Below are 27,739 nucleotides of genomic sequence, written 5' to 3'. Positions count from 1 at the left end.
GCATGCAAGTGTGTATGTGTGAGAGTGAGAAGGGAATGTGGGTTATGTTGGGGCTGCACATTAGCAGTGGAATGTCTTAAACCCTTGATTTACTATAGGAAAGTATAAACCCACTTTTTGATATCGATACAGAAGAAAAGTATGGAAGAAAAATGTTTGTGAGTATTCTTTAATGATTCATATATACAATTCATTTCAATATTAGAATACACAATTTTTAAACTTAACAGTACAGGTACAGTACAAATGATTTGAGTTTTTAAAAACCTATAAAAGTATGTTTAGGAGAGGTCTTCCCATTTAGTCCAGCTCCAATAATGCAGTCTTTCTGATGTATAGTCTTATATGAAAATCAGGGCTCATAGGGCAACAATGTAAACAAAGAAGAAAATAAAATGCTTGCCAAGTTAGCACAAGGTCATTTTTTCAATACCCTATGTGAATTACTTTGTTAAAATCTGAGCAATGTCATTACTTATGCAAACAAAGAAGACATGTTGCTTTTGTATATAATATGCAAACTATAGTTTGTATCCAGTGTTAATCTTAAGTCTCACTTCCATAGGTATGCTTTATATAGAACTTACAATAGATAAAATCCTGTAAAGCATACTAAATTGGTATTTTACATAACACATAGAAATAAATATTTCAAGCTGTATTTTCTTTGTATAGATGTATCCAGTATTATGATCCAATTCAAAGTCAAAATGTATACTCTTCGCAAGGTTCCTATAATTTCAGAGTCAATTATACATTCTCAGCATCATTCTACATTTAATATATGATTAAAAGATTTTAATACACCTCATGGATATCTTGACCACACTTTCTCTTTAGACCCTATTTCATAATGGTGCACTACTAAAGTCAAAGAATTCTCCCATATTGGGAAATAAATGCTCAGTTTGTAAAATACAAAGAACTCTGGCAAAATATTAAAGTTTTCTTGATTTGGGCCACAATCCAGGAAATCCTGTGATCAGGTCTGTGTGCCTAGTAAACGTTTGAATGTCTGCTTCTCAATCATAAATCCCCACAATGCATGGCAGAGCAGTTTCAAAACTCAGAAGAATGCAAGAGGCTATCTGATGCAGCAGGCACCTGCTGCTCACAATCAAAGTTACACCATCTATATACAAACTGCTGAATATGGTCATAGTAGCTCCCTGACTGTGGCACACATACATGTACTTGCACATGAACAAATGGGTAGTGAGGAAATATAGAACCTTTTGATATTTTTTTCAAACATTTGGTAAAACAGGGAATTGGGTAGTTTCTTCGAAAGAACAAGTACCAAACTTTACAAACTTGGTAATATTTGACTGAATTTACTCTGCAATTAGTATAAATATGTCAAGCTCAATGCAGTGAAAAATATCAGTGTTTTTCAAAAAATGACTTAAGCTTGACATATTTAAAATTAGTTCACTGTCATTGTTCAGGTAGAGGAAAATCTTTTCCACAGGGTGTTTCTCTTGTCTTAGCAAAAAATATTAATGTAGGGCTTCCCTTGTTATTTCCACACATCATACAACAGTAGGGACAGAATTATACTCCACATGGAAATGGTTACTGCCCAGCTCCTGCTCTAGCACATGTAAGGATTATATTTGACTGCCTATGACTCTTGGTAGTCCCGTCCCCCCGCCAGTGCAAATTAGCTGCTACAATTTAATTCTCCAGCTTCAAAGAAATTACAAGAATCAGTCAGTGACTATCTGCTTTTGCTTCCAAAAAGATTCATCTAAAGTTCCAGTTTACTCTTTCCATCTTTCCAGTGATAAATATGAATGACTGACCTTACAGTGACATCATTATAAAATGTACCTCACCAGCCTTCTATTCTTAAATCAATTCTAATGGAAGTCTTTTGCCATTATCCAATCTATGGCTCTCCTCAGTAAATGATGCAACACTATTCTTCTTGGTCTGATACAGAAAGCAGTCAATAAAATTGCAAGAATGTTGTATAGTTAGGAACATTTGTCTACAGTAAACTTTGAACATGTTTTTTGATTCTCTAAAAGTGAAAACATTGTATTGAGTTTTCCAGAGAAATTTGTTAATTCAGCTTGCCTGGCAATGTAATCTCATTGGCCTCCTGTTCTAGACTTTGCACAGGCATTGCTTATATGTTGATGAATTTCCTACCTGGGAGAAATACCAGCTTTGCAAGAGAATGGATTTTTATCAGGATTACTGCAAAGGGAAGGGCATTCTCTCTAATTCTCCATGCAGAAGTCCATGGAAAATAAAATGTATGCATTTAATACAATTCTGTATGTGAGCTTTTTTATGATGATGTTTTAATATGGTGTATTTTATACTCCATTTTTAACGTGCTGCTGTAAACTGCCCAGAGAGCCTTGGCTATTGGGTGATATAGAGATTAAATAAGCAAATCAATAAAAAGGAATGAATTATGAAACCAGGGAAACATCCTAAAAGTGCAATTTTGAAAAGGCAACAATGTATTACTGAAGACCTTAAGACAATTAAAGTCACAATCCTATACAAGATTAGACAAAAAAGGCCTTTACTGGCTGGAGCACATTGGGAGTTTTAGGCCTTTTTACTGGCTAACTTGCATAGCATAGCACTCTACATGGCTTAAGGAGAAAGAACAAAAATACTGTTTTAATATTTTTTTTCTGACTCTTAAGGAGATCCATCCTCCCTAAGATTTACATTATTTAGCCAACAAAACAAGAGGCCGACAAACTGCCTTCTCAGTGCTGTCATCTAAATTTTGTTTAGCTCAGCTTTTCTCCAACCTGGTACCCTCCAGGTGTGTTGAAATGCAATTCCCAGCATTCCCAGCTAGCAAGGCAAATGGCTATATTGGCTGGAAGCTTCAGTCCAAGACCATCTGGATGGTGCCAGGTTGGAAAAACTGCTTTAGCTTATCACCTGTGGTAAATAGGGGAAAAATTGCCTATATTAAATTATCATTTTGCAGTATTAGTACCTTTAAAACTCAGACAGCTGCAAGGAAATTTGCATTTTGACAGCCACAATGCCCCTGGAAGCCTTTTCAGATCATTCCAGTTAAAAACCATCAAAAGGAGCAGCACATTCCTTGCTGGTTATCTGTATGCACAATAGTTAGGCAGAATGTTTTTCTACTCCTTGTTTAATTCCAAGGACAAGATGCAAAAACCAATTGAACTGCACAGTCCAGCCTTTATCTCGACAAACTTCTATCTGATCTAGGAAATACTTTTTAGCCGCCTCTTCATTTTTGCCAACCGTCAATGCATCACGGATATATTCAATATCTTCTTTGCTAGTCAGTTGAGGCATTCCAGTCATTAGCATCATGGAAAATAGAATGATGAGAAGGTCTGTATGTTTCCTAAGAGCAAGATAAGCTCTCACACAGATCTCCTACAAAAAAAAAAAAAAAAAAAAAACAAAGCATATTAAAATGACTGAGCATTTCAAATCAACAGGACTAAAACCTCAGTTCTGAATTAGGGTTGATTCTGAGTCGGTTTTTGTCGGTCTTGTGTGTAGTCAATAACTGCTTTTTCACATTAACTGCTACTATGCTGATCACTTGTCTGTACTCACTGTGCCCATTCTACTCCTGCTCTGGGATACAGACATATTACAATTGGGAAAGGGTTCACAGAAACATGGAAAATAGAACCCAAGGAGGATGCAAGAAGTCCCAGTACAATGAATTTTGTGGCTAATAAATTTGGAGAAGATTGTTTTGCACACACGTGTATATGAATTGAGGTGGGCGTGTCTGAAAACCATAGATTAAATTTCCTTTTATCATTAAACTTCCTTTACATTGAATTTTTCTAACAAGGAACCCTAGAGGCTTCAGAGTTTTTAGAGACAGATTTAGAGACAGATTCCTTGCACTTGAATTGTGCAAGAAGCCAGTCAAGCTTCTTTTCCATTTCACTCTTGCCCTGCAGTTGCCAAACATGCAACTTTGGATGCAGTCTCTCCTGAAGCTGCTTATTACAGGGGAAGATCAGTAAAAGCAGGCAAGTAGGCTTCCAGATTCAGTTAACTTGTAGGAACCACCAGGATTCATTTTTGCCAACTGTTTAAAGACAATGAGTGAAACTGATATAGTGTGTTAGACTCCCACAAGATTTGAGAAGCAAACAGGGCATCAGAGTCATGAAGAAGGCAGAAATGGAAGGGGGCTACTTTCCTGGTATCATCTACTTTTTTTTTGTAACATGAAGAAAACTGTCAAATATACAAGAAGAGGGAAGCTGCAGTAGTCTAGCCAGGATACAGAATCACTTGTGCAATAATATTTTGTCCCATTAAAATACATGCAGTAAAGAGTGGGTTAGCCTTGTTACAGAGAAAAACTGTTCCTCCTTCACAAAAAAAATCTAAGAAGATTTTGGCTAGGTTTAAGTCTGAGGTGCTGCACACTACTCTTATAATTTCATTTCGACTCATAGATTATGTTTTCGTACCTGAAAATTTTGAAAGCGCAAGCTTGTTTTCTTTCCAGAGGTTCCCATAACAAAAAGAAAATCTGGTGTTAACACAAATGGAACTCTTTCCTTATTAATTCCAAGGAAGCTTTTATAATTTCCAAGAATATGCCCAAAATCAATATGAAACAGATTACCTTGGGAAGAAATCAATATTAAGAAATCAATCAGTAAAAAGACCCATTTACAGGTGCAAAGTAGATTTTGATTGTGTATACTTTTTTAGCCTAATTACAAATGTTCAACCATCCTTCTACTGTGCCTTCTTTCAAATACAGTAAGCCCTCTTGAACTCTCTTCCAAACCTCAGTGTGGCCCCAATTTACCTTGTTTTTCCATGGAAATAGCTCTAGCTTCGTCAAAACCTTTGTCAAAACTTTTCTATAACCTAATGACTGCACTCTGCAGTTCCTTTTTCTTCCCATTCTTAAGGATCCCAAGAAACTGTAGACAAAGTTCTAAGAGCAGTAGGTGGATACTAGCTCCACTGCTCTGTAAACTTTTCTTTCTTTCTGGGGGTGAAGTCTGGGGAAAAAATAGGTTTGCAAGGTTTGAGTGGTTCAACCTGAATTGGAAAATAGCTGGCTGTGGGAGGACACTTCTAGTGCCCACTACATCCTCAGCATACTTCAATCAGTTATGCAACTGATTTTCAAGTCTGTGATTTTTCATTTTTCAGTTAAGTTAATCTTTAAGCAAAAAAAAGAGGCAGACAGCCTGCCTTATATGCAAGGAGATGCACAATACCAAGGCTAAAATGCTTGGCTGACTTGCAATGATATTGTGCAAAAGCTGAGTTTACAACACAGGTGATGTGTGTTATTGTTTTTGCATCTGCCATCAGACACGTAATATAATTTGGAGTGCAATTCTATGCATCTTTAGACAGAAAAAAGTCCCAGTACTTCCAGAATTCTTCCATCATTGTGACTGGCTGGGGAATGTTGGTAGTTGTAGGACCTTTTTCCATTTTAAACATGCATTGAATTGCACCCTAAACTGGTGGTTTTCAACCTTTCCACAGCTGGAGACCTGCAAAAACAGGAAAACCACCTCAAGGAACACAGAAGCAGAAAAAGAAGGCACCATTATTATGTATATTAGTTTCCAAACACAATACCAACAAAATGAAAATTCTCCAGAACAGCCAGAAACTAAGCAACAAAAATGCCAACAAAATACCAAAACTGGCGTGTGGCTCCCAGCCAGCTCCCACTGAGTTCTCTCTCCCCTTCCCAGTCCCTCCAGTGCACCCCATGATAGTGATGTGAACCAAGGAAGAGGTGGTGGAGCACAGCCAGCCCCTACGCTGGTCCACAGTGAGTGGGATGCACCCCGCACAGACTGAAGAGAAACCTCCCACAGACCAGCACCAGTCCCCATACCAGTGGTTGAAAACAACTGCCCTAAACAACCATTTTGTCCAAAGGTGTTTTTCATCTTCTATTTCCAATTCATCAACAATTCTTTCCTACTGGATATTATTATATATGGTCCCTTCTCTATTGATGTAAATGGCAGCATTTTGAAAAAAAGGCCAGGGAAAGGAAAGGTGAATGAAAGACTTGGTCATATTAGAGTAGCAACTGAATATAGACTTAGCTATTTCAAATGTCACTGAAATAGCTGTTGCTGAGGCGTAAATAGTAAGGATCAACCCACCTGATTCTGTAATCATGATGTTGTCATTATGCCTGTCTCCTATTCCAAGTACAAAAGTTGCCACACAGTAACCAGCACAAGAATACACAAATCTGTCCACTGCTGCCTGAAACTAATAGAAAACAGCTGTTGAGGAGGAGATTTGATTATTAACTTACTGGGTATACAAGAATATTTTTTTAACTGTAAAACAAAATAAATTGTGCAAATCTCTGTTTTCCAAGTCTTATATAAAGCCATCAAGGCCAAACAGCACGTTAGTGTTGGCATCTTAATGAACTTAACATTCTACAATGTTTGTTGTTGTGGCTGTTTTACAAATGATCAAACAAGACAGAAACATTAATAAAGCATGCAAAAGAAAATGGCAAGCCTTTAACACAATTTAGAAGTCTGGAAAATTCCAAATAAACCACTTCTGATATTTTTAAGGCAGCGACCTGGGGCACAACCTGAAATATTAGAAGGCTAATATTTCAGGATGTCATACGGAAAGGTAAACACAACTCCATATACAGCAGGGGTGGGGAACTTTCAACTCAGATGTGATTTACAGAAAGCTCCCATCTGGTTCATGGCCTTTCCTCCCAATCCCACTTCTTGCATCTCAGCCCAAAGAGTGGGGAGAGAGAAGGGGTGTGATGCACACTAGAAAGACAATGATGGAGGGCTTTGTCCCTGCTCATCTGGGCTTTGGCTCTGCCCATTACTGGCTCCAACACCAGCAACCCATGACACTTGATCAATTTCTGCTGATAATTTAAAAATGGTTTCCCAGTCATAAAATACAGCATACTTGATACAAGAATAAACAATTCACTGGAAGTTTCCCACTACAATTTTTAAACAGTTATTTAACTATTCCTGTTGGCATGGAATGGATAGAAGTTAATTTCTAAACCTGAAAATGTTAAAAAGAAGCACTAGTTTTACCCACACCATAACTTGCAAAAAACAGATTTCTGTAATTATTACACTGTGAAACAAACAAACAAAAAAAGGAATACTCACTTTTTCTTCAATGATACACTTCTCCTTTAGCCACTGATTTAGTATTTCATCCTTAAATGCTCCTGTGTTTCCAACTGTGCTTTGCTGAATCTTGGCAATTGTTGTGGCATCTTTGACAATTTCAATCATTCCTATAAATTAAAAGATATGTATTGTCTTAATTTAATATTGTCTATCCAATATTAGTCAGACGCATGTCACTAAATTGAATTAAATTACATGGGCTATATACAACCCATGTTTTGCTTTGTTCATAAAGTATTCCATCCACCCTAACACTTAAATGGGGCAAGCCTAATCAGAAAGTGAGGAGAGAAAAGGTGTGTCACTAATCATGTTGTGAGCAGTAGCCAACACGTATCCTTGCTGTTTGTGCAACCACAATTAACATGTTGATTATAAACAATAAGGCGCTCTCTGGGAGAACTTCATAACAACTGAAACCGTTCCAAGTATTTGCTGCAATTAGGTGATACCAAAGAATATTTCTGCCACAGATAAATCCAAGTGTGACATTCAAACTGGATTAGATGCTATGATGAAACACCTATGTCACTCATTACAGTTCTTTCAACAAAAGTGACTGTGTACAATATTCATCTTGCATAAACCACCACTGCAAAATTAAACTGGCATCCAGGTCACAGAGCAGAAGTGGGTGAAGTATTCAGAGGACGGCAAACTCTACTAACGAGAGTCAACAGAAAAGGTATTTTAGAGAAAACATTTCAGTCAATTTCCTCCATTTACTCATTGGCCTAGAATGCCATTCCAAATGTAAGGAAAAGTAACAGAACAAAGTCTAACACAAAAGTATTTCAATTCTTGCCAGTACAGAGATTTGCTGAAACCTTGGTCTTGTTAAATTCAGTACCTATTTTATTTCCTGTAGAAATGCAGCCATATGGCAACAAATATAAATCCAAGGATTCTTCTTCCCAGATTGACTCCATTATGCGAAGTATCTAATTAAAAGAAAAAACACTAATATGAAGTTTTACTGTAAAGGAAAGTAAAAATTCACCAGCTTTCATTCTGGGAGGCAACAACAAAATTAACTGGTAAGCTTCTACCGCCAGACCATCTACTCCAGTCCAAGGCATGGGGCTCTCCGTCTTTGGACAAATGAAGTAAGAATGCAACAAGCCACTACTCTCTGTTCCATTCTTCAACCTGAATGCACAACCAAATGGCTCAAAGCACCGAAATCAGCACTGACCTTACCCAAGAGGAACATTCAGACATGAAGGAAGCAAAAGGAAAGTTTTTTACCAGGGATATTTACAATGAAATGGAAAAGGAGGGGAAAAAAGAAAGGAATCATAAATAAGACAGGCCATAAACCATTGTACAATGTTGTACAGAACTTTTAATACAATATCCAATCAAAATAATGAAAGCTACCTGAACTACCTCATACATTACCATGGTAATGTGCCCCCTTTAGGCTGAAACTCAGCCAGGATTCACAGATCACACAGCACAGAGTCCAGATGACACTGAAGAAGGGTGACAGTGTTTTCATCACATCCCCTTCTCATCAAAGCCACTGTTTGATTTTTATCAAAACAACCAGTATCAAAAGTCTAGAAACAGTGGTATATGTTCATCTTTAGTTAGGTAGACTAGAAGCCGTAACATATAGCATTAAATGGCAACTTTTTAATATACATGGCCATTAAAAAAAACAACCAGCACAAAAAGCAGTACAACATCATCCAGCAGCTAAAAGGTCATCCAGCAGTACTCACTCCCATATTTATAAGCAGTCCACATATGATGCTTGCATACATATTTTCCAGTTTGAGCAAAAAGTGGGGGGAGGGGGGCTTCTCTAAGGAAGAATTTAATTTTCAATAGCATGTAACCCAGATAATACCTGTAAAATCAGCATGTCCTGTCGCAAGTCATCCCCATGTTTGAAGATGATGCCAATTGTTTCACTAGATAAGGATGTAGGATCTGCACATTTGAATTCTAGCCAAAGTGGTTTCTTCTTGGAAGCCATTACTTTACACTTGTCTATCTGCAAGATATAAAATCGTAAGTTTCCTATAGCCAGAACTGATTAAAAATCAGTCATACATCTACTTTCAAATAGACTTAATTAAGAATTTGTTTTGAAATAGACCTGCCTTTGGTCAAACTCATCTTTATGAAATGTACTATGCCCAAATTTCACCTTTCTCTATTTGAAGAGAGGAACTGGAGGAAAGGAATAATTAGAACCAACCAACTATGTGCATTGTGATAATAATTTGATTATTCCATCAGTGAGTCAAATGCACTCCTATACACAGTTATTTGGGAATAACCCCCACTGAACTTAGTGTGATTTACTCCTAAATAACTATACCTGGGAAGAATTCCCAAGCAAACATATACATTTTTTTAAAGAACTCAGGCTAGTGTGGATAGAAGATAAAATAAGAGCATTATGCTCTTACCGCTAGCTGTACTATCTAGGACTCATTGGAGCTGTAGGCCAAAACATCTGGAGGGCCACAAGTTGCCCAACCATGGCCTAGAGGTTTAAGGTACAGTAGAAGCTAGAATGTATCACAACAAAAACTAAAGCAGTCATCTTGAAATACACCCAGAAAGTTGCATAGCACTGATTTCTCTTTAACCATTGAGAAGACATAGTCATGAACCTGGTGATGAGCAAATAATGACCTCATAGTATATTAGTTTCAGTATGTCTGGAGGTTCTCTATGTTTTGCTTTGTTACTTTCCATCTGATGTTCCTGTCTCCTAGCAGTTTTAGACATCTTTAGATAAAGCAAGCTGCAATAATATATCATAATATATCCTTACCCCCTAACAGACAAGTAGGGAACCTCAGCTCAGGAATCAAATGTGGCCCTCCATGGGTCCTTCTGAGGCCCCTCAAATGGCCATGTCACCTCCCTTGGCACACCACCTTTCCCCAAACCATCAATCTGCTTTTCTGCAGCCCTCTCCTGCAACATGCACACATTCTAAAAGGTTGAAATCCCTCTCTTGAAGCTTAGCTTTAAGCTTTAACCTAAAATTTGCTGGTATTTTTGGAATTGCAGCCCACAGCTTTTGCCTTTGGCCCTGCCCAACACTGGAATACAGCCTGAGAACTTCTCCACAATTGATTTTGGCCCTCAAGTGAAAGAGGTTCCCTGCCCTTGTCCTAACAAGGACACTCCTGCTCAGGTTTAGCCAGAGATTGCCAAAGAGAGCTTCACGTATTGGGTGGTACAAAAATGAAATAAAGGGAATGGAATGAAAAGGTTTTCAACCAGCTATAGTGTCTCTAGGCTCTACAGGAACACAAGCAGATGAATTCTCTCCTTTCCCGCCCCAGCCAGCTTTCCACCTCTATTTTCCAGCAACACACTCAACATTCCATGGTTCTTTGATAACATTTAGCATTCTCAGTCCTCACTAATATTTTTAAAACTGCCATTTTTTGCAGGGATATGGTGCTGTTGTCAAGATATATCTTCTTTTCTGAAGGCCTTAGGATTCACCTGAACATGCCATCAGCCATGTTATCTTTCTAGGGCAACCTTCTTGGTTGGGAAAAGGAGGGTAATACATTCCAGTGGTTTCACTCCTACTTGGAGTGCCATCTCCAGAAGGTGGTGCCTAAGGAATACTATTTGACCCCATGGATTCTCCAGCATGGACCTCCTGAGGGGTCTGTTCTGTCTCCTATACTATTTTACATCTACATGTAACAGCTTAGTAGGGTCATCTAAAATTGGAGTGCATTGTCATTAGTAAGCTGATGACATGCAGCTATATTTCACCTTTTCATCCTTTACAAGTAAGGCTGGGGATGTGCAAAACTGGTTCCTGCCTGCAACAAACAACTGGATGAGGGCAAAAAACCCCCCTCTGAAGGTCAATCCTGACACAATTGAGATGCTGTTAATGAGTGGTTCCTCTGACAATGGGGGTTGTTCAACCTATTCTGCATGGGGTTGTACTCCCCCAAAGGAGCAGGTTCATAGCTCAGGGCTTCTTCTTGATCTGTCTTTGACATCTGAAGCTCAGGTGGCTTCAATGGCACTGTGTCTTCTATCAGCTTCCACTAATGGCCCTGCTATGCACTATAAGGACAGGGACAGCCTGGTTTCTAAAAATGCTCTAGGATCTCTAAATTAAACTACTACAGTGCACTTAAAGTGGGACTGCCCTTGAAGATTTTTCAGAAGCTGCAACTGGTGGGGAATGCAACAGCCACAATAGTAACCCATAAGTTTAAACATTTACGACCAGCTGTGGCCCTCTTACATTATATGCTATCAAGCCCAATTCAAGTACTGGCTTTAACAGGTTAAGATAATAATACTTCACAGAATGCCTCTTCCAACCACAATCTACCCAAACACTACACTCAGTATCCAGGGCTCTCCAAGCACCAACTCCTGAGGAATCGTAGAGGGTGTCAACATGAGGGACGGCTTTCTCTGTAGTAGCCCCCAGTAGCTTTAGTGACTGCGTGGTATAGAAATAAAATTAATAGTAGTAACAGTAATGATAATGATGATGATGATGATAATAATAATACCACCTCCTCTCACGGATTCTCAGTAGCCCTCTTTTGGCTATAATGCTGTTTTCAGTCATTACCTGAGTTCACTATTAAAGAAAGAATTGTATTTACCACAAGTGCCCCTGCTTTCAGGCCAGGGTCATATGGAACTCTAAAGCACTCAGGAAACTTGCTGTCTTGTAGTTTCTCAAGTTTCTGTTTGAGCTGTGTGATTACTGAACATTTACCATTGAGTAAAAAAAAAAAAGGTTCAACAGTCAGAATTCAGTAGCTAGGAGGAGATTGATAGTAAAGCAACTTCCTAGCAGAGCAAAATAAAATCAGCTTCCTAACAAAGCAAGTTACATACACATCAACAAAGTGAAATAAACCATCAACACACCATCAAGACAGTCATAAAGCATCAATAAAACACAACAATTTAAAAGAAGCAGACCACAAACATCCCTTAAAATAGCAGCTCAATTACTTATAGAAAAAGACTATGCTTCAAAGCCATCTAAAACAGAAAGAGGGCGCCCAGTGGAATTAGGAGGATATTTATGATCTTAGTGCCACACCAAAAAGGCCTTCTCTTGTCCCAGCCTGTCTGATCTTACATAAAATGGAATGGAGAGCAGGGCCTCTGATGCTGATCTCAAGAGATGCTTCCAGATTGGCAGTTCTTAGTGCTACCCAGACTGAAAAGGATAAAAATAGATCTCTTTTGTCAAGGGATATATGATGCTGAGGTGCCAGAATAAGCTCAGCCATCTAGTCCAAGTAAGGCAGACAGTGGGGTTCTTGTTATTTAAACCATTTGGGTCCAAGTTGTGTTTCCTCAGCATAGCCTTCCCTCCAAGCGTGCAGGCACTGCAACCTCCCTTCCTGAGGCATTAGCTACATTCAAAGCCCAGATAGAAAGAACAGTCCTGGCAGCTCAAATTGTAGCAAAATGCATTACTGTCACACTGATCTCAATGTTTCAACTAGCCAATGATCTGTTGTTTTTAAAACTGCAGCTGCACTCGCTACTGATGATGCAAAAACACCATGGACTTTGCAGCTCAGCTTTCATTAACAAACTAAAAACCAAACATATGGCAGATAAGATTGTACTTATTAAAATTATACATACCTTGAGGAGTGACATCATACTTTTCAGCAGAAATAGACTTTATCTCCATTGTCACTCGATGCAACAACTCTGTTACTTGAACCTGCTTCATAAAATCTTGTAGCATTGCTTTCCCACAGCCTCTCAGATATGCTTCTAGGATCACAGCAAATCTCTGCTGATAATGCATGGACTGTGCAATCTCACTTCTCAAAAACCAAAACAAAAAGTGTCCAATTCTTTTGTTCTATGAGTGCCAGGCAAAGAACACATTAAAAGATGAGACATCTTCTTAACAGACTTTATTTTGGCAATATGTGTAGATGTCTTCTCATTTTAAATATCAAATACTTACCTTTAAGCTTCGTCTTAGAAGAAATCGAGCTAATGCACTGTCATGATAAGGCTCAAATTTCACAGCCTGATAAAAAAAGTAAATGGAAAAGGGGGTTATTTCAGCTTTCCAATGACATTTCTGTGCCACCTACAAGATGAACAATCCTAATTAAAAGCACCTTTAAAGCTTTTTAAGACAAACAAGACCCAATACTCCTGTTATTCAGGAAGGTTGTGCTTTGTTCAACTTAAACATTCCTCACAAAAGCATTTAGTCTAGTTATATACTAATATTCTGGAGTTTTTCCTCAATTGGGTCTAAACACATAGTAGTCACTCACTTATTCACTCCTGGAAAGGAATAAGGCTGCCTCAACTGTATGTAACATAATTCAGGAGTATATACCATCCCGAGATGCTAATAGTTGGACGGTATATAAAAGCAATAAATAAATAAGCAAGCAAGCAAGCTGATAGAATTGCTTCTCCTTTTTCTCCATATGACTTTGAATGTGATGATAACGCATGGAAAGTAGAAAATGCATTATTCTATCATTAGAGCCTAATCTAGAAATGTAGAAAGCATCATTTGCATAGTGGAATTTCTGAATCCCTTATTTCTAGTGCTATAGCTTATTTCATGCTATAGTTCCCAGTTACATCATGGAAAACTGCATGTGTAAGGACTTCTGCCTCCCCATGCCAAGTAAGAGCTTAAATTACCACTTTTGACAGGGACGCACAACCTCTGGCCTGCAGAGATTCAGGAAGGGATGCATTTGCCTCCTGGAGCATTCTTGAGCTTCCAGGCCCTTCCCCAGGAAAGACCCTCCTCTCTGCCTCTAGAGGAATCCAGTGGAGATGCAGGAGCCTCAGCCAATGCTGGAAGGATAGGTCATTCCTCCCGTTTCTACTCCAAAATCCATTTCTTGGGCAAAACATTCCTTTGAAATGAGTATGGTTCCCATTTTTTCCAGGCCTGGCTGTTCACACTTTAACAGCTGCATGAATGTCAAAAATTCAAGCAAATTAGATTTTGGAATAAACGCCTGAATTTTAGCACATCATGAAGCTCAACCTTCTCCATAGCAGCATATCAAGTGAAAAGTAATCAAGAGATAGACATGAGGCTCATCATATATGAACAATATCACTGATATGCTTATAATGGCATTACTGCAGCAGTCGTGATCTGCTGTGAGGGGGAAAAGCACACACCACTGCTTCCTGTCTTCAGAGTACTGTTGCAATTGGGCATGTATACCAAGCACCAGATGTGCAAGGATGCATATCCATCTTACCTGAACTAGCTGCAAGAGATAATGAAGAACATCATCATCTTCTAAACTCTCCAGCTTTTGCACTGCCATAGCTCTCACATGTTCGTCAGCAAAGTTGCAGTCTAGAAGCTGCATTGGCAACCCAACATCCAAAGTGCTGCGATCCCAGGCATCTTTTTTTGCGAATAACTGGTATGTTTCAGCCACTATTTCTTGTTGTCCCCATTTCACTGAGCTAAGCAGCTTAGGATATGCCTTAGGGTGCTTTACACTTTCATATCTGAAATGCCACAGTAATTCTTTGTCTTCAGGTGTAAGTGGATTAAGTAGATCAGTAGCTATGATCTCTTCAAGCTGTTTGCGCAGTTGGTTGGGCATTTCAGCTCTAACCCTGTCTCCTTGTAGATCACATGCTATCTTATGCTTAGGCAAGGCTATTGGATGACAGTATTTGTCAAGAACAATGGAAATAGCCATTGAGTTCTCTTTATCTGGATTGGTGGCTGATGTAAGTTTATCAGCATTTATGCTTCCCTGCTCTTCCCCTTTGCCTGGAATTTTCCACATATGAAGCACATAGTCACCAGTCCGGAGCAGGGAACGGTGATCTATCATCAAAATATTTACATAATAGAGAAGCTGGGTTTTGCATTTAGGATCACAGGTGGGAGGATCATTTGACTGGAGGTTAGCCTTTGTGGATGATGCTGGTGTTTTGCCACAATATACCTGCAGCATCAGCAGTGCCCCTTTGGGCAAGTCTTTAATCTTGACATCAAACTCAAGCCAAGCATTCCACAGGACTTCCTGAGTAAATGGCTTAGCTGTAGTTCTTCTCTGTGAAAGGAGCTGCTGCCCATGTTGAATATTAGCCTCCACAAATACAGTAAGGTCAGTGTTCCTTGGTAAAACAGGAATATCAATACCAATTATTTTAACCCTGAATTTCCGATTACAATCCCACAGTGATATAGTGAATACTCTCTCATGATCTTTGCCATCTATGGTCAGCTGTTCATGATAGCCTGAAACTCCAGTGAAATCATCCACTAAGGGCCACTCTTCTTTTTGTACTTCATCCTGATTAGGGTCAGGTGGTTCATCCAAGAGCAGGTGAATTTCATCCCCATTCTTAAGGCACTGCCTTATCCAGTGGAAATTTTTGATAGGTGTTTCTCCTACAATATACTCATCTCTTCCACTCACCCTAAGCACAAAATCTAGCTCACTGTTATCTTCAGGAATGTTCATCAAAGATTTCTTCTTCGCCATTTTTGTGAAAAAGCTCTGAAGGATTACATTTGGAGTGTCATCAATACCTACTTTAATCTTCTGGCTAGTTGTTCCTCTGTGAATATTTAAAAATATGTTATTATTAATAATTCTGGTAAGCAAATACTCTGGAAGGGGTTTAGATGTAGTCCAAGGATGCATTGAATATAATTTTGGATCTCTACAAGATACTTCAATCGTTCGTGGAGTGACTAACCTGCGACGAACAAATTCCAATTCATCATCATGGACGTTACTTACATCAGTGACATCATAGCCAATCAAGTAATTGAGCTGCTTTTGAAACTCCTGGGCTTCTTCTGTGGGCTTTTGCTTTTGGACCACATGAATTTTCCCCACCTTCTTTTGTAACACCTTCCAATACAATATACAGTCAAGGGTCTGTATTATCTGATGTTTATCATAAATTTCATACCACTGTCCCTTCTTTTGGTAATGAAGTACAAATTGATCAGGGGTGAATTTATGGTAGAAATCTGAGGTCTGGTTCCTTTCTATTGCTCGCATCCAAACCTGTGCTTTCATTTGTTCTACTGTACAGTTACTGGCGACATCTATTAACATGTTGCTTGTGGGTAGAACAAATTCAATGGTTATCTGTTCTGTTGAAGACAAAGTGCTTGCCGTACAGTGTGGCTTCATTCTCCTCCTCCTCCGTTTGTTGTCGTCTCTCATAACAACAGGGTGCTCACTGCTGTCCATGCCTCAAGAAATCTATGAAAACACAGAAAAGAATCAGGTCAATTTTCTCTGGCTGCCACCAGCCTATTGCTGCTAAACTTTCATAAATGATATCAGTCACAAACCAGCCAGAGTTTAGCATTTTTAAATCCCTTTCATTTCTTCCCATTCAAGTCGATGAGATTTAAAATTGTTTCATTTTGAGAAATATGGTCCAGTCCATGTATCTGAATAGGATGTTGATATGTGTTCAGGCAGGTTTCCCTAAGTAGCCTATTGCCCAAAAATGGAACTAACTGAAATACAGAAAAGCTTTCTCATATATGGGGGGAGGGGAGAGGAAGGGACCACAACACTATGCTGATCAAAAACCTCAGATCTGACTCTGTGAACCTAAACCTCAAGTTTCTTGTCTAATGTTTTCCATTTTATCATGTTATCTCTTTTATTATTAAACCACCTGACTTTCAAGATTATGGAGCAGTACAGATAGAATATTCATCTAGACACAAGCCAGGACAAACCCTATGTAACTTCAGGAATAGAAAATTCTTCACAAGGTGGCTTTAAAGCACTTTCTTTGAAGTTCAACAAATTGAACTCCCACTATCACTACTGGGCTGTTTTGTTTTAGACCCTCTCTTTCAACAGTTACGTGAAATGCTTTACACACACAAAAGCACAATATAAATGCTTGAAAACATCATATTTGAAAAACATTTGCTGAACTTATGCGCCTTTTATACAAAGACTGGCCTAAGGAAGATCCAAGGATCTGGCTTAAGCACTAAAATTTGCTTCTGGCTCCTAAAATATTGTTGCTAATGCTCAGGAATCTGATCCTGCCCCTCCCACCACATCACTACCCAAAAATGCTAGTATGGTAAGCATATAAATTCTTGCCACCCCATGATTACCACAGTATCTAATGTCCTGTAGTCTTCATAAGAAATTCAGTCAACCCTTTCTATAAACTGGCACTCTTTCTTGAAGATCTGCTACAATGCCTGAGGCTTACTTTAAAATTAGCAGCTTCATGTTGCTTAATAACAGCTATTTCCAAGGGTTAAATGTAATGATGTATGCCTTTAATGCCTGTACTAATTTAATCAGTATGCGAATTAGATTATGCATACTTAAATTATTGTTTAGCATGCCACTTTCTGTATAAATTTTTCTAGTTTTAATAAAACTATAGCAGTGAAAAGACTGCATAAAAAATTGTATTGTACTCAGAATTGCCTTGGATGATCAGAACAAAATCAATCACAAGTAGGAAAGGAAAGATTCTCAGTTTGTCTCAGTCAAATTCTACCATCTTGACTTACTGATGTCAAGAAAATAGAAATTTGCACTCGGTTTCAGTTCTACTACATCAAAGGAAATGAAGGATAACGGACACAGAGCATTTCTGATTTAGTTTCCCCTTAACAGGTACTATGTTGCTCAACAGCAGCTTTTTTCCAGAACAAATCCACCTTTTGGCAATCCCTTCCTTGTCTTTGTTTGCCAGAAAAACTTAACACAAGAAATTGAATATAACAAAACTACACTGGGACAGCATAAATTATTGAACAGTCTTTTTTTAGTTTTCTAAAATCCAAATAAGTAAAAGCAAAAAGATGCAACAGTTAGCAAAAAAAAATTACCTGACTGCAAACGAGAAACTGAGGTGCTGGAGAAGACTCATTTGTACAGTTTTTAAGCCTTTAAAATGACAACCATTCACATGAAGAGTTGTTAATGTGAGCTGTTCTGCTTTTCTTGTCTTCATAAGCAGATGCAAAGGAAGTGCTCTAGTAACCAGGAAGGAAGCTTTAACCAACTTGGTTATAAACATGATTGGGTTGTGTGTGTGGAGGGGGTTTTATAGGTTTTTTTTAAAATAGTCAGTGCTTTTCCTGTTAGTCAAATATATACTTACCGTCATAGCACCAGAAAAAAGAGGAATGCATTTTTGAAATCTATGTATTGGGACATGTGGCAGAAGTTGCCTTGGAGAAAAATCAAGAAATGAATTCATTCAGTATGTTTGAAAACAGAGAACTATGTCTCACATTTGGTAAAAACCATTATTAGTACTGTGGTTTGCAAACTGTGCCAGAAGGCACCAAGCATTTGAACAAAAGTGCAATGTTCCAGGGAAGGATAAGCTCCAGAGGCCATCCCACTATCAGCTAATTCTCAGGGACTGAACATATATTTACACAGGATCCTAATTGATCCAGAATAGATTTGTAAGAGGAAATGCTCCTCCACATGGTCTATTATCCCAACACAATAGTGCTTGCTCAGTACTAACAGTGTGTCCATCCATATGTATGGTTTCACAGTAGGGGCAGAATATCCTATTCTTCTTCCAATGCAATTGCTGGATTTGTGCCACAGCCCCAAGATCCTTGCATGCTCCAGCAAACTTATTTCCCACAAATGCAGGTAAAGACGACTGTGTGCTCACAAGCAGAACAAATTATTAGTATGGGCGAAGGAGGAACCAGAACAAGATCAAATTTAAAAGGTCTGAGAAACAATTGCCCAGCTAGTAATTTGTTAAGGCTATCAGTGAATGGGGCCACTGTCATTCTATGGACATCATCATAATATAAAAACAGGAAACAAAGTCAACAAGGTCTAAGAAACTTTATTGATAACCCAACGTTTCTCCTTCCTAGGAATTCAAAGTGGCTTACATAATTCTCCTCATCCTCTTGATCATAACCTCACAATAAGATCACTCCATACTTTTCAGCACCCAACCAGTACCTTTTATTTCTCAACACTTTAATTGTTAGAATTTTTTTACTTTATATTTTATGCTAATTGTGACTGCTGTGGAATGACCATTTTTATGATGTAGGCATTCTATTATTCTTATTTATTAGTATTTAATTTTGTTCTGCTTATTATTTGAATTCATTTAATTATTTAAACTTAATTTTACTATTGTGTTAAGCAGAGTTGAGATTATGTGGGCACCATTAATATGCCACTGGAGTAAGGACAAATGGTTGGTGGGTTGACAATTGGGATACATTTATTTACAATGGCCCTTTGTGATTGTGTTTATTTTATTGTTTTTAATGATGAAATTGTTGCAGGATATCATATTGTAATTGTCTATATTTTTAGCACTGCTTTTTTTGTAAACCATTCTGGAAGACATGCTGTTGAGCAGTATATCAAAGTACCCAGTGAGGCTAGAATCCAGATTGTCTGAGTCCCAGTCCTATACTTTTAACTACTATACCACACTGCCTCTAACTCTTTTGTGAACTTCCTAATGCACCATTATTTTAAACGTTTATTGGATAGCCATAGTGTCACCTTGAATTACATACATTACCAAAAATCACTTAACTTTCCCTTCCCTGAGCAAAAATGCTTACTGTTAAGAATATTTAAGTCAACTATTGCACTCATCCAGGGGACAACCCACACTGTCCTCATGTAGTGCTCAGGCTAATTGCATGCTGACATTTGGATGGAGAAGAGTGGAAAGGAAAGTGGAGGGAAGGTTAATAGGATGGTGTGATTAAAAGAGTGGGGAGATCTTTGCATGTTCAGACCTTCATCAACACATTTGTCCCTTCCATGGCAGCCTGCTTGGAGGAAGCAGAGTGTGAGAAGTAGATTACTGTGACTAACAAACTAGAACAGGTAAAGCTATGGATCACTTATAAAGGACTAGAATGGGTAAAGCTATACAGATCACTTCGTGATTAATAAGAGTATTGTGACCAACACAAACTAATAGACTGCAAGATGTAATTGGCAGACATGGCATTAAACTTTTGTACTTAGCATCCAAGGTACGGCTGCGTAATAAGCTAATGCATATTAGTGTGCCTCCTACTATGACTCAGAGGGTTATTAACATGAACATGGGACGTATGAGCAGGGGGGGTAAAATACCAAGGAGTAGTATGATGAAGGCGGACGAGAAGAATGTGAACTCCCAGTATCCTGCCAATGGGAGAAAGGAGGCAGGGACTTTGCGCGTGAAGTAGGCAATAAGAGGCTGTGTAAACTGCTCCGCCAGTGCACTACCTTTGGGGTGAGTGCCCGGTCTGGCCAGAACGTATTAAACTGTTGCTGCTTGGTACTTTGCCTCCCGTATCGTCATTGCTTGGATTTCATTCCTTACAAGAGGAAAAGAGAAACATGGATTTAAAGGGGGAAAAAAAGGTGACCCCACCCACTTTGGGCTCCAGCCACACAGCAAGCATGCACCTCCAGAGAATGTGACTCTTGACAGAATGGTGGGTTCCATCCCCTAGTTTATACCTTATTTTATCAGGGTAAACCAAAAATGGCACAGCTGAGCTTGGAAACTAACAGGCTCCACAAGGAAAATGAAAGCAATCTTTCTCACAGAAATAATTAATCATCTTCACCAAACTCCTCTGTTGACGTAAAAACTGACAAGAGCAAATCTGTAAGGGAATAAAACAAAACAAAATATAAACACAGCAGCCAACTCATGTGATCCAACCCACTGACCAGGCTTCTAGAAGCAAGGACTTTCTGCCAGGTTCAGCCTTGTTATAGGCTGAACTAGCAGCATAAACCCCAGTAATTTAGACTAATTCAACACATCTCACTTTCCATTGGGCACAACCTCCTTCGGTGCCTCAGAGGCAGCAAACATTTTGTAAAAAATAAAATGTGTAAGGGATGGTGTATTTAAAAGGCTGAGACAAAAATGTCTTAAGATGTCTGCTGAACAGCTGCTATGATGTGAAGCAAATCTTGTAATTGCCAAGGCCCCAGCAATATCCTGTACCCAGCTCCCAAGGCTGAACATCCTATCAGGGAGGCAATTGACATTTGGACTGCTCCTAACAAGGTGTAGGAAACAATGGCCTCTCCTGACCTCATACAATGGGGGCTCACCCTTGTGATCAGAACACCTCTCCATCAAGGCCAGGCAGAACACACTGCCACAGTGGCTGTTGTTGCTCACCGAAGGAGTCAGACAAGCTACTGGCAAGATGATCAGGGTACACTACTGGCAATGGAGCCTAATCTTGCTGATTAGGAAAAGGACAGGATCTCTCTTGTGAATGATATGCAAAACCAGTAACTAACTAACTAACTAACTAACTAACTATCATTACTGGACAGGATCAAATACCTTACCTATTTAGCTGCACAGGTTTTTAACTAGTCCATGTAATGCCATCAGTACAATTGAATAATAAAGATAGCTGAATAATGTTTAATCAAGAAAAGAGCCTTCCTTGAGAATTTATTTGTAGGAGACTTTGAACAGTCTACAGTAGTCCTAGCAGAGAATGTGCAAGTACAAGCATTTTGAAGAAATAAACCAATAAGGAGGACAGAGTCAAAAAAAAGTAGAACCCCCAAAAGTGTGCTTCCAGAAAAGACCTTCATTCACCATTGTTCTTTGATTGTGCCCTCAATGCTTGTAAGATTGAGATTTTGAGATTTTCAAGCATCCGATATAGAACCAAAGGAGTGGCAGAAGTGATCTCTGCCTTCCTACACTTCTCTGTATTTTAGCTGAACAGCCATTTTCAGCTGTCCAGCTGAGGCACTTCAAAGGGCAAAAGGAGGGATGCCATCAGAATACATCATATCTTACAGGCCGCCATCTCTTCCCCTTGCCACTTTATGCCCTCTCAGAGATGGATTTACTGTCGTTGGAAAAAAAGCCAGAGTAGTTCTTTCTGTGGCAGCTGCAAGGATGGGAGAACATCAGCATGTAGATCAACAGCTCTGACCTCACATTTGGGAATCTAAATTATCCTATGGCCCCTAGCAGATGTGCAGAGAGAAAGAGAATAGATGCACAATGCTTTCTAACAAATAGTAGTAGGAGCTTTTCATCAGCAAACACCCTTTCACAGATCTGGGTCACTACTAAGCTCTTATGGAAACATTTGCATTGCAAATTATATACAAAGGTAATGCTTCACGGGAGATATATAAACAGACCTCTGATATACTGTTTTAATTGACAACAGACGAGACTCTGCAATCCCAAGTGGAGAAATAATAGAAGAGAGGGGCTAGCTAACCATTATTCTTCCTGCCATTTGTCTAATCAGAATAGTCCTTTCCCAGGTACTTTCTCACCAATGAGGTTAAGGAAAAGGCCTGTTCATTGACCCCTGCTACCCCAATGAGGAGAAAAGCAGCTTGGTAAAGTTGATTTCCATCATGAAAATGGCAGGAAGAAAGTGTGTCAAAATTCCATTTCCTGTGGTTTAAAACTGGCAGCATCCCCTAGCTCCTTTTCCTCTCAAATCAGAAGGCTTAAGGCTCCTGTCGTTATCCAGTTGCACAGAAGGACATAATACTATTCACCTTTATTCATGTAAACATATTACTCCCAAACTATGTTATTCTATTGTGACTTTAATATTGTGATGCTATAACATTCATTTTGTAAGAAGGTATCTTGAAGGTACCCTTCCAAAAGCAGTATGACAACGTAAGAAGGAAACAGATGTTTTCATTTGTGGGAATTAATTCCTAAGCAACTTTGAACATTTTATTATACACCTGATCTTACATTCAAGAAAACTCTTTAATGACTTCAACTTATTTTTTTCAGAGTATACAAAAATATATTTGCAAAATGGCATCTGAAATCACCTAAGCTCTGAGCAGGAAGAGAGTTGTGTTTCAAGAACACATTGCCCAGACACTCATGCAATCTCTGGTCATGCAAATGCTTATCCCACCCAGCAGCCCAGGAACTGGTGCTTAAATTAGTACAGAAGAATGGGGGCAGAGTTCATGAGAGTACAAAACCTTACACACAAAGTATAAGCCAAAAATGCTTTGTTTTTTCCTCCAGTGCAATTTAAACTGATAATTATTTCTCCAGCTGGAACCTAATTAACTCACTGTACTCACAAGAATGTTGATTTTCCCTTCTGGCAGTTCCCTCAAAATCAGCTTTATCGAGTTGGAGGACACAGGTAGCTGCGGGTAAATGAGAAGATGTCCATTCAAGCAACATTGGACTCTGCCTTCCAATTCTAAATTCATCTACTACAGGATTACTTTATGTGGGTGATAAAGCATTTAAATAGAGTGGGGAATTGACTAGTCAGTAAGAAGGCAGATGATTAATTCATTAGATTCAATGCAGTCTCCAACAACAGAAGCTGTACACAAATTATCAGCTCATATGCAAACTACCACATGTGAGCCAGTGTGGTGTAGTGGTTAAGAGCATGGGACTAGGACTCAGCCAATCTGGGCTCGAGTCCCCACTCAGCCATGGAGCCAACTGGGTGACTTTGGGACAGTCACAGACTCTCAGCCCAACCTACCTCACAGGGTGGTTGTTGTGGGGATAAGATGGAGGAGGAGATGTAAGCTGCCTTGAGCCCTTTGTAGGAAAAAAAGGCAGGATATAAATCAAAAAATAAATAAAATAAAATGTGGCAATGGTATGCACCTAAAGGTGTAGGTTATGTGCCTAAAGGTGTAAACCTATACATGCATAGGCAGAAAAAAGTTACAATTGCCAGCATTCATAGGATTGTATCCTATCAAAGTCAATTTTGCCCATTTTGCAAGTAGTTGAAAAGGCAACGGCAAAGCAAACATTGCTATTTCTCTGCAGCTTATTTGGTTTAAAACGAACAAAAATCTAGTTGCCAACTGCAATTAAGGCATCAAACCAGAGAAAGTTAAGCACATGCTGCCACCATATCATCTTGGACATATCGTCTTTTCTGTAACATCTTTTCAGCAACAGGAACCAAAAAGGTTGCATCATCCCAGCTGTTCAGCCCCATCATTGTTGAATTTTAGAAGGACAGTAAAAATTATATTGTTTCACGGGATCTTTGAAGGATTTAAATGTTATTCTAGTTGGGTTTCAGTAATATTTTATTTTTAAATTTATTCTGTCCTGATTTTATCGCATTGTTTTAAATTGTACACCACTTTAAAGACCTTGGTGGATTTTGATTCTGTGTACATAGATTTGCAAATGAACAATGGGATTAAGATCTTTTTCTCAACTCTGTATGTTTATTTTATAGCATTTTGCTGTGAAAAGAGGCATGTGATCTCTGCAGACACAAATTCACAGTTCTGAGAACTGTAAAACTAAGCATCTGGGATATCTTCTAGACTGAAAAACTGCTCAATAATCTTACAGAAATCTCTGGAAGAACATGACATTGTGAATGGTTTAATGGAATTCATTTACCAACAAATTTAAACATTGCATGAATATACAGCACCATGTTACATAATTAAAATCCTTTTCATGATGAATAACCTTTGAACTATAATGTATCCTAAACAGAAAGCTATCTTCAGAAAGATTTCTCCTCAAAAAGCATTTTATTTTTTAAAAAATCCAATTTAAATTTTAATTGTTTTTAATCATGGGTTTTTATCCACTCTAAATCCTAGGCATGTTTTGCACAGTTAACTGGGGACGCTGGGAGTTGTAGGACTTTTTTTCTGTCTAAATATGGGTAGGTACTTTGCTCCATCGAAAACCTATGACTACCCTCTCTTACACTCTGTCTTATGGTATGTCACACAATAATAAAGAGATAAATGTCTATAAAGTTATCTACAGCAATCTTACTCAACAAATGATAATCACAACCCACCACAGGTGCGCTTAGCTAGAGTAAAGCTAAAGCAAACTATTACTACAGACGCCTTCCTATGTATCCCACACCACAGCTGGAAAGCCTCTTACTCCTTCTTTAGGTATTTAAAAGGTATATATCTATCACACCACCATAACTGCCTTCAGGGTGGCTTATAAATGTAGATAAAGTTTAAAACAGCAGTGAATTAAAGTAAAATATACAGTGATAGCTAATACTGATAAAAACAGTTACAGCCAATTTAAAAATATACCAGGCAAATTTGCTTATAGTTGGAATTCTGCAACCAGGGTTCCACCACAGATGGGTTACCCTTTAACCCCCAAAGACAGAGGAATCTGGAGAAACTCCACAACTGCAGACGTCAAACGATGGGCGGTTTTACATGGAAGGAAGTAGCAGAAGTATGAAAAAAATCTAATACAAGTCAACTACAGCTATACTTTACTTTCACCATGATTCATCTTAAAATATTAAGCAATTGCTAGTGCTCAACCAAAATCTCCCCTCCATATGACAATGGTTATTTCACTTATGACACTAACATATGGTTTTCCCTCCCAGTAATATGGCTGCATATCTACATAGGCTCTCTTCCTCCTCTACTTTAATATGCACTATAAACACTGGAGGTGGGAGCACAGAGGTTCAAAGGCACTTCTAGCTTCATGTGCCAAAAAAGGCCCCCCCCCACTCTGAGAATGGGGGCTCTGGTATTTCGACACACAAAGTACAATTGAATAATATAAGATGAGCTCTGTTGAATCAAGCCAAGGGGTTATTAGTCCAACAGTGGCCAGTCAGATGCCTATAGGAATCCCACAAGTAGAACATGAGTGTCCATGCTCCCCAGCAACTAGCATACATAGGTATAGTGTTTCAGATACTAGAAGTGATATATAGCCATCAAAAACCTTAATTTCCATGAATCTGTCCACTCCCCTTTTAAAGCCATCCAAGTTAGAACATAGAAACATAAAAACAGAGCGAGTCAGAAGAGGTCCCCCAAGCCATCTAGTCTGACACCCAGCTCCAGTCAGCTCTGCGCATGACATGGTGGCCAGCACTCCATCTTGTGGAAGTGAACTTCTTAGCTTAACTGTGCTGTGTGAATAGGTATTTCCCTTAATCCAGTGCTTTTTCTGTAAAAAAATTTAAAAAAAGGTGCTGGAGCTCACATCACCGCCTGCAGTAAGCATTCAGAGCGCGACCACACACACCAATCCCAAGCCAAGCAGCTGTTCCAAGGCAGGCGGCGAGGACACAAAATCAGCCTGCAGGCAATATGTTAATGATGTTTGCTACTAAGCGGACAGGCAAATTCAAAATCACTTAGTAAAATCCATTGGGAAAAAAGGTGCCGGAACGCTGTTCCGGTGCGTTCTATGACAAAAAAAGCCCTGCCTTAATCTATCCTGAAACTGCCACCACTCAGTTGTATGAAACCACCCCATGCTCTGGTATTATGAGAGGAGCAAAATGCTTTTCTCCTTCAGAACATCCACATGAAATCAGGACTAAATTAATTTACTGCCAAGTATTCTGAGATACATTTCCAAATGGTCAGAATGGTTTGTATACATTTTCTCTGTTACCCTTACAGCAACCAGTGAAGTAAGTATTTTTATTTTTGTTTTACTACATATTGCAAACAAGGGTAGTATTGCTGCAGTTTAGACTGGCTTGCCTTGGGCCACCTACTGAGTACATGTATGGAGAGATAGTTGGTTCACACGCCATTACAATATTATGTGGCTCACACTGTTAGGATGCAATCATCCTAACAGTTAGGAGGTTAACTGTTAGAAGTAATCCAACTCCCAACAAGGCTGGCTGGGGCATGCTGGGAGGTGAGCTGTGGTCTTCTTAAAATTACCTGGGATTGCCCCCCTAGCTACTACATGAATTGCTCTACTCCATACTGTATGGCTAATTCATTCCAGGTAACACCCATTAATTCCAGTTAGTTTTTTAAAATCACAAACACACAATCCTATGCATGTTTAGACCAAAAAAAGGCCTTGCAATCCCAACTCCCAGAATTTCCTGTTGCCCACACCAGCCAGGGCATACTGAGGATTGGGGAGTGGCAAGGTATTATGCTCTAAACCTACGCACACAAAAATATCTGCTAGTACGTCCTCAGTTTCAACCACAGACATACCTAAAAATGAAAAAGAAGGCAACACATCCATCCTGTAACATCCCCATAGAAAGTTGGAGGAATGTTAAAACTAGGTGGACCTCAGTTGGGCTCAGCGTTGTTAAAATAAATAGATAAATAAAAACAGAATTAGAGTTAATTTTATCCTATGACTCCCATTTACAGCAAAACAAGCCAGCGTTTTGTTCACCCTACAGCCCCGTTTGAAGCAGTCAGTCCCTGTTTAAATGGAGCGCGACCCCACAGGTAAGGGTACTGAGGGAAGGAGGGTGGACTGGAGGCTGCTACCTTTCTACTTCAGCGTGTTCAGGTGAGACTGCCGACTCCAGTCACCCATGGGAGCAACTCTGCTCCCCGCGGACCGATTTCTGGAAGGCAAGGCGGCAGGCACAGAGAAAAGAGGAAGCAGTCGAGCACAACCCTAGAGAGACGCCCCCTCCACTCCTTCGCCCTCTACTTACTGGCGCCACGAAAGGAAAACCGAGCGGACGTCCCCCCTGCCGCCGCCGCTCACAGGTGCGAGGCGAAGCTCGCTTCCGCCCCTCAGCGGAGCTGTTTATATGGCCGACCCGTCGCGGATCCGCT

At 39.2% G+C, this 27,739-nt stretch overlaps 1 protein-coding gene across 9 annotated transcripts; it reads right to left on the bottom strand.

Annotated features, from left to right (window-relative positions):
* Window positions 1–153: 153 nt before the first annotated feature.
* On the bottom strand, window positions 154–27,739 carry PIK3CG (phosphatidylinositol-4,5-bisphosphate 3-kinase catalytic subunit gamma). Of its 9 annotated transcripts, XM_044423336.1 has the most exons (14): window positions 27,443–27,575; window positions 23,261–23,329; window positions 20,660–20,808; window positions 20,288–20,514; window positions 14,423–16,408; window positions 13,141–13,206; window positions 12,807–13,032; window positions 11,801–11,904; window positions 9,034–9,180; window positions 8,029–8,119; window positions 7,155–7,285; window positions 6,144–6,255; window positions 4,461–4,618; window positions 154–3,393 (listed from the first exon to the last, which is right to left on the bottom strand). In XM_044423336.1, exons 5-14 carry the CDS (start codon window positions 16,394–16,396, stop codon window positions 3,112–3,114), a joined length of 3,291 nt encoding a protein of 1,096 aa, XP_044279271.1. In that variant the 5' UTR covers window positions 16,397–16,408; window positions 20,288–20,514; window positions 20,660–20,808; window positions 23,261–23,329; window positions 27,443–27,575; the 3' UTR covers window positions 154–3,111. The 9 variants fall into 9 exon arrangements, with proteins under 9 accessions (XP_044279271.1, XP_044279269.1, XP_044279268.1 ...); XM_044423334.1 differs by lacking the exons at window positions 20,288–20,514; window positions 27,443–27,575 and adding an exon at window positions 27,616–27,739; XM_044423333.1 differs by lacking the exon at window positions 20,288–20,514.

Source organism: Varanus komodoensis, unplaced genomic scaffold (assembly GCF_004798865.1).
Source record: "Varanus komodoensis strain SLA01 unplaced genomic scaffold, ASM479886v1 scaffold13_3, whole genome shotgun sequence".
Lineage (NCBI taxonomy): Eukaryota > Metazoa > Chordata > Lepidosauria > Squamata > Varanidae > Varanus > Varanus komodoensis.
The sequence above is the reverse complement of the archived record's forward strand: the minus strand, read 5'-3'. Positions and strand labels throughout refer to the sequence as shown.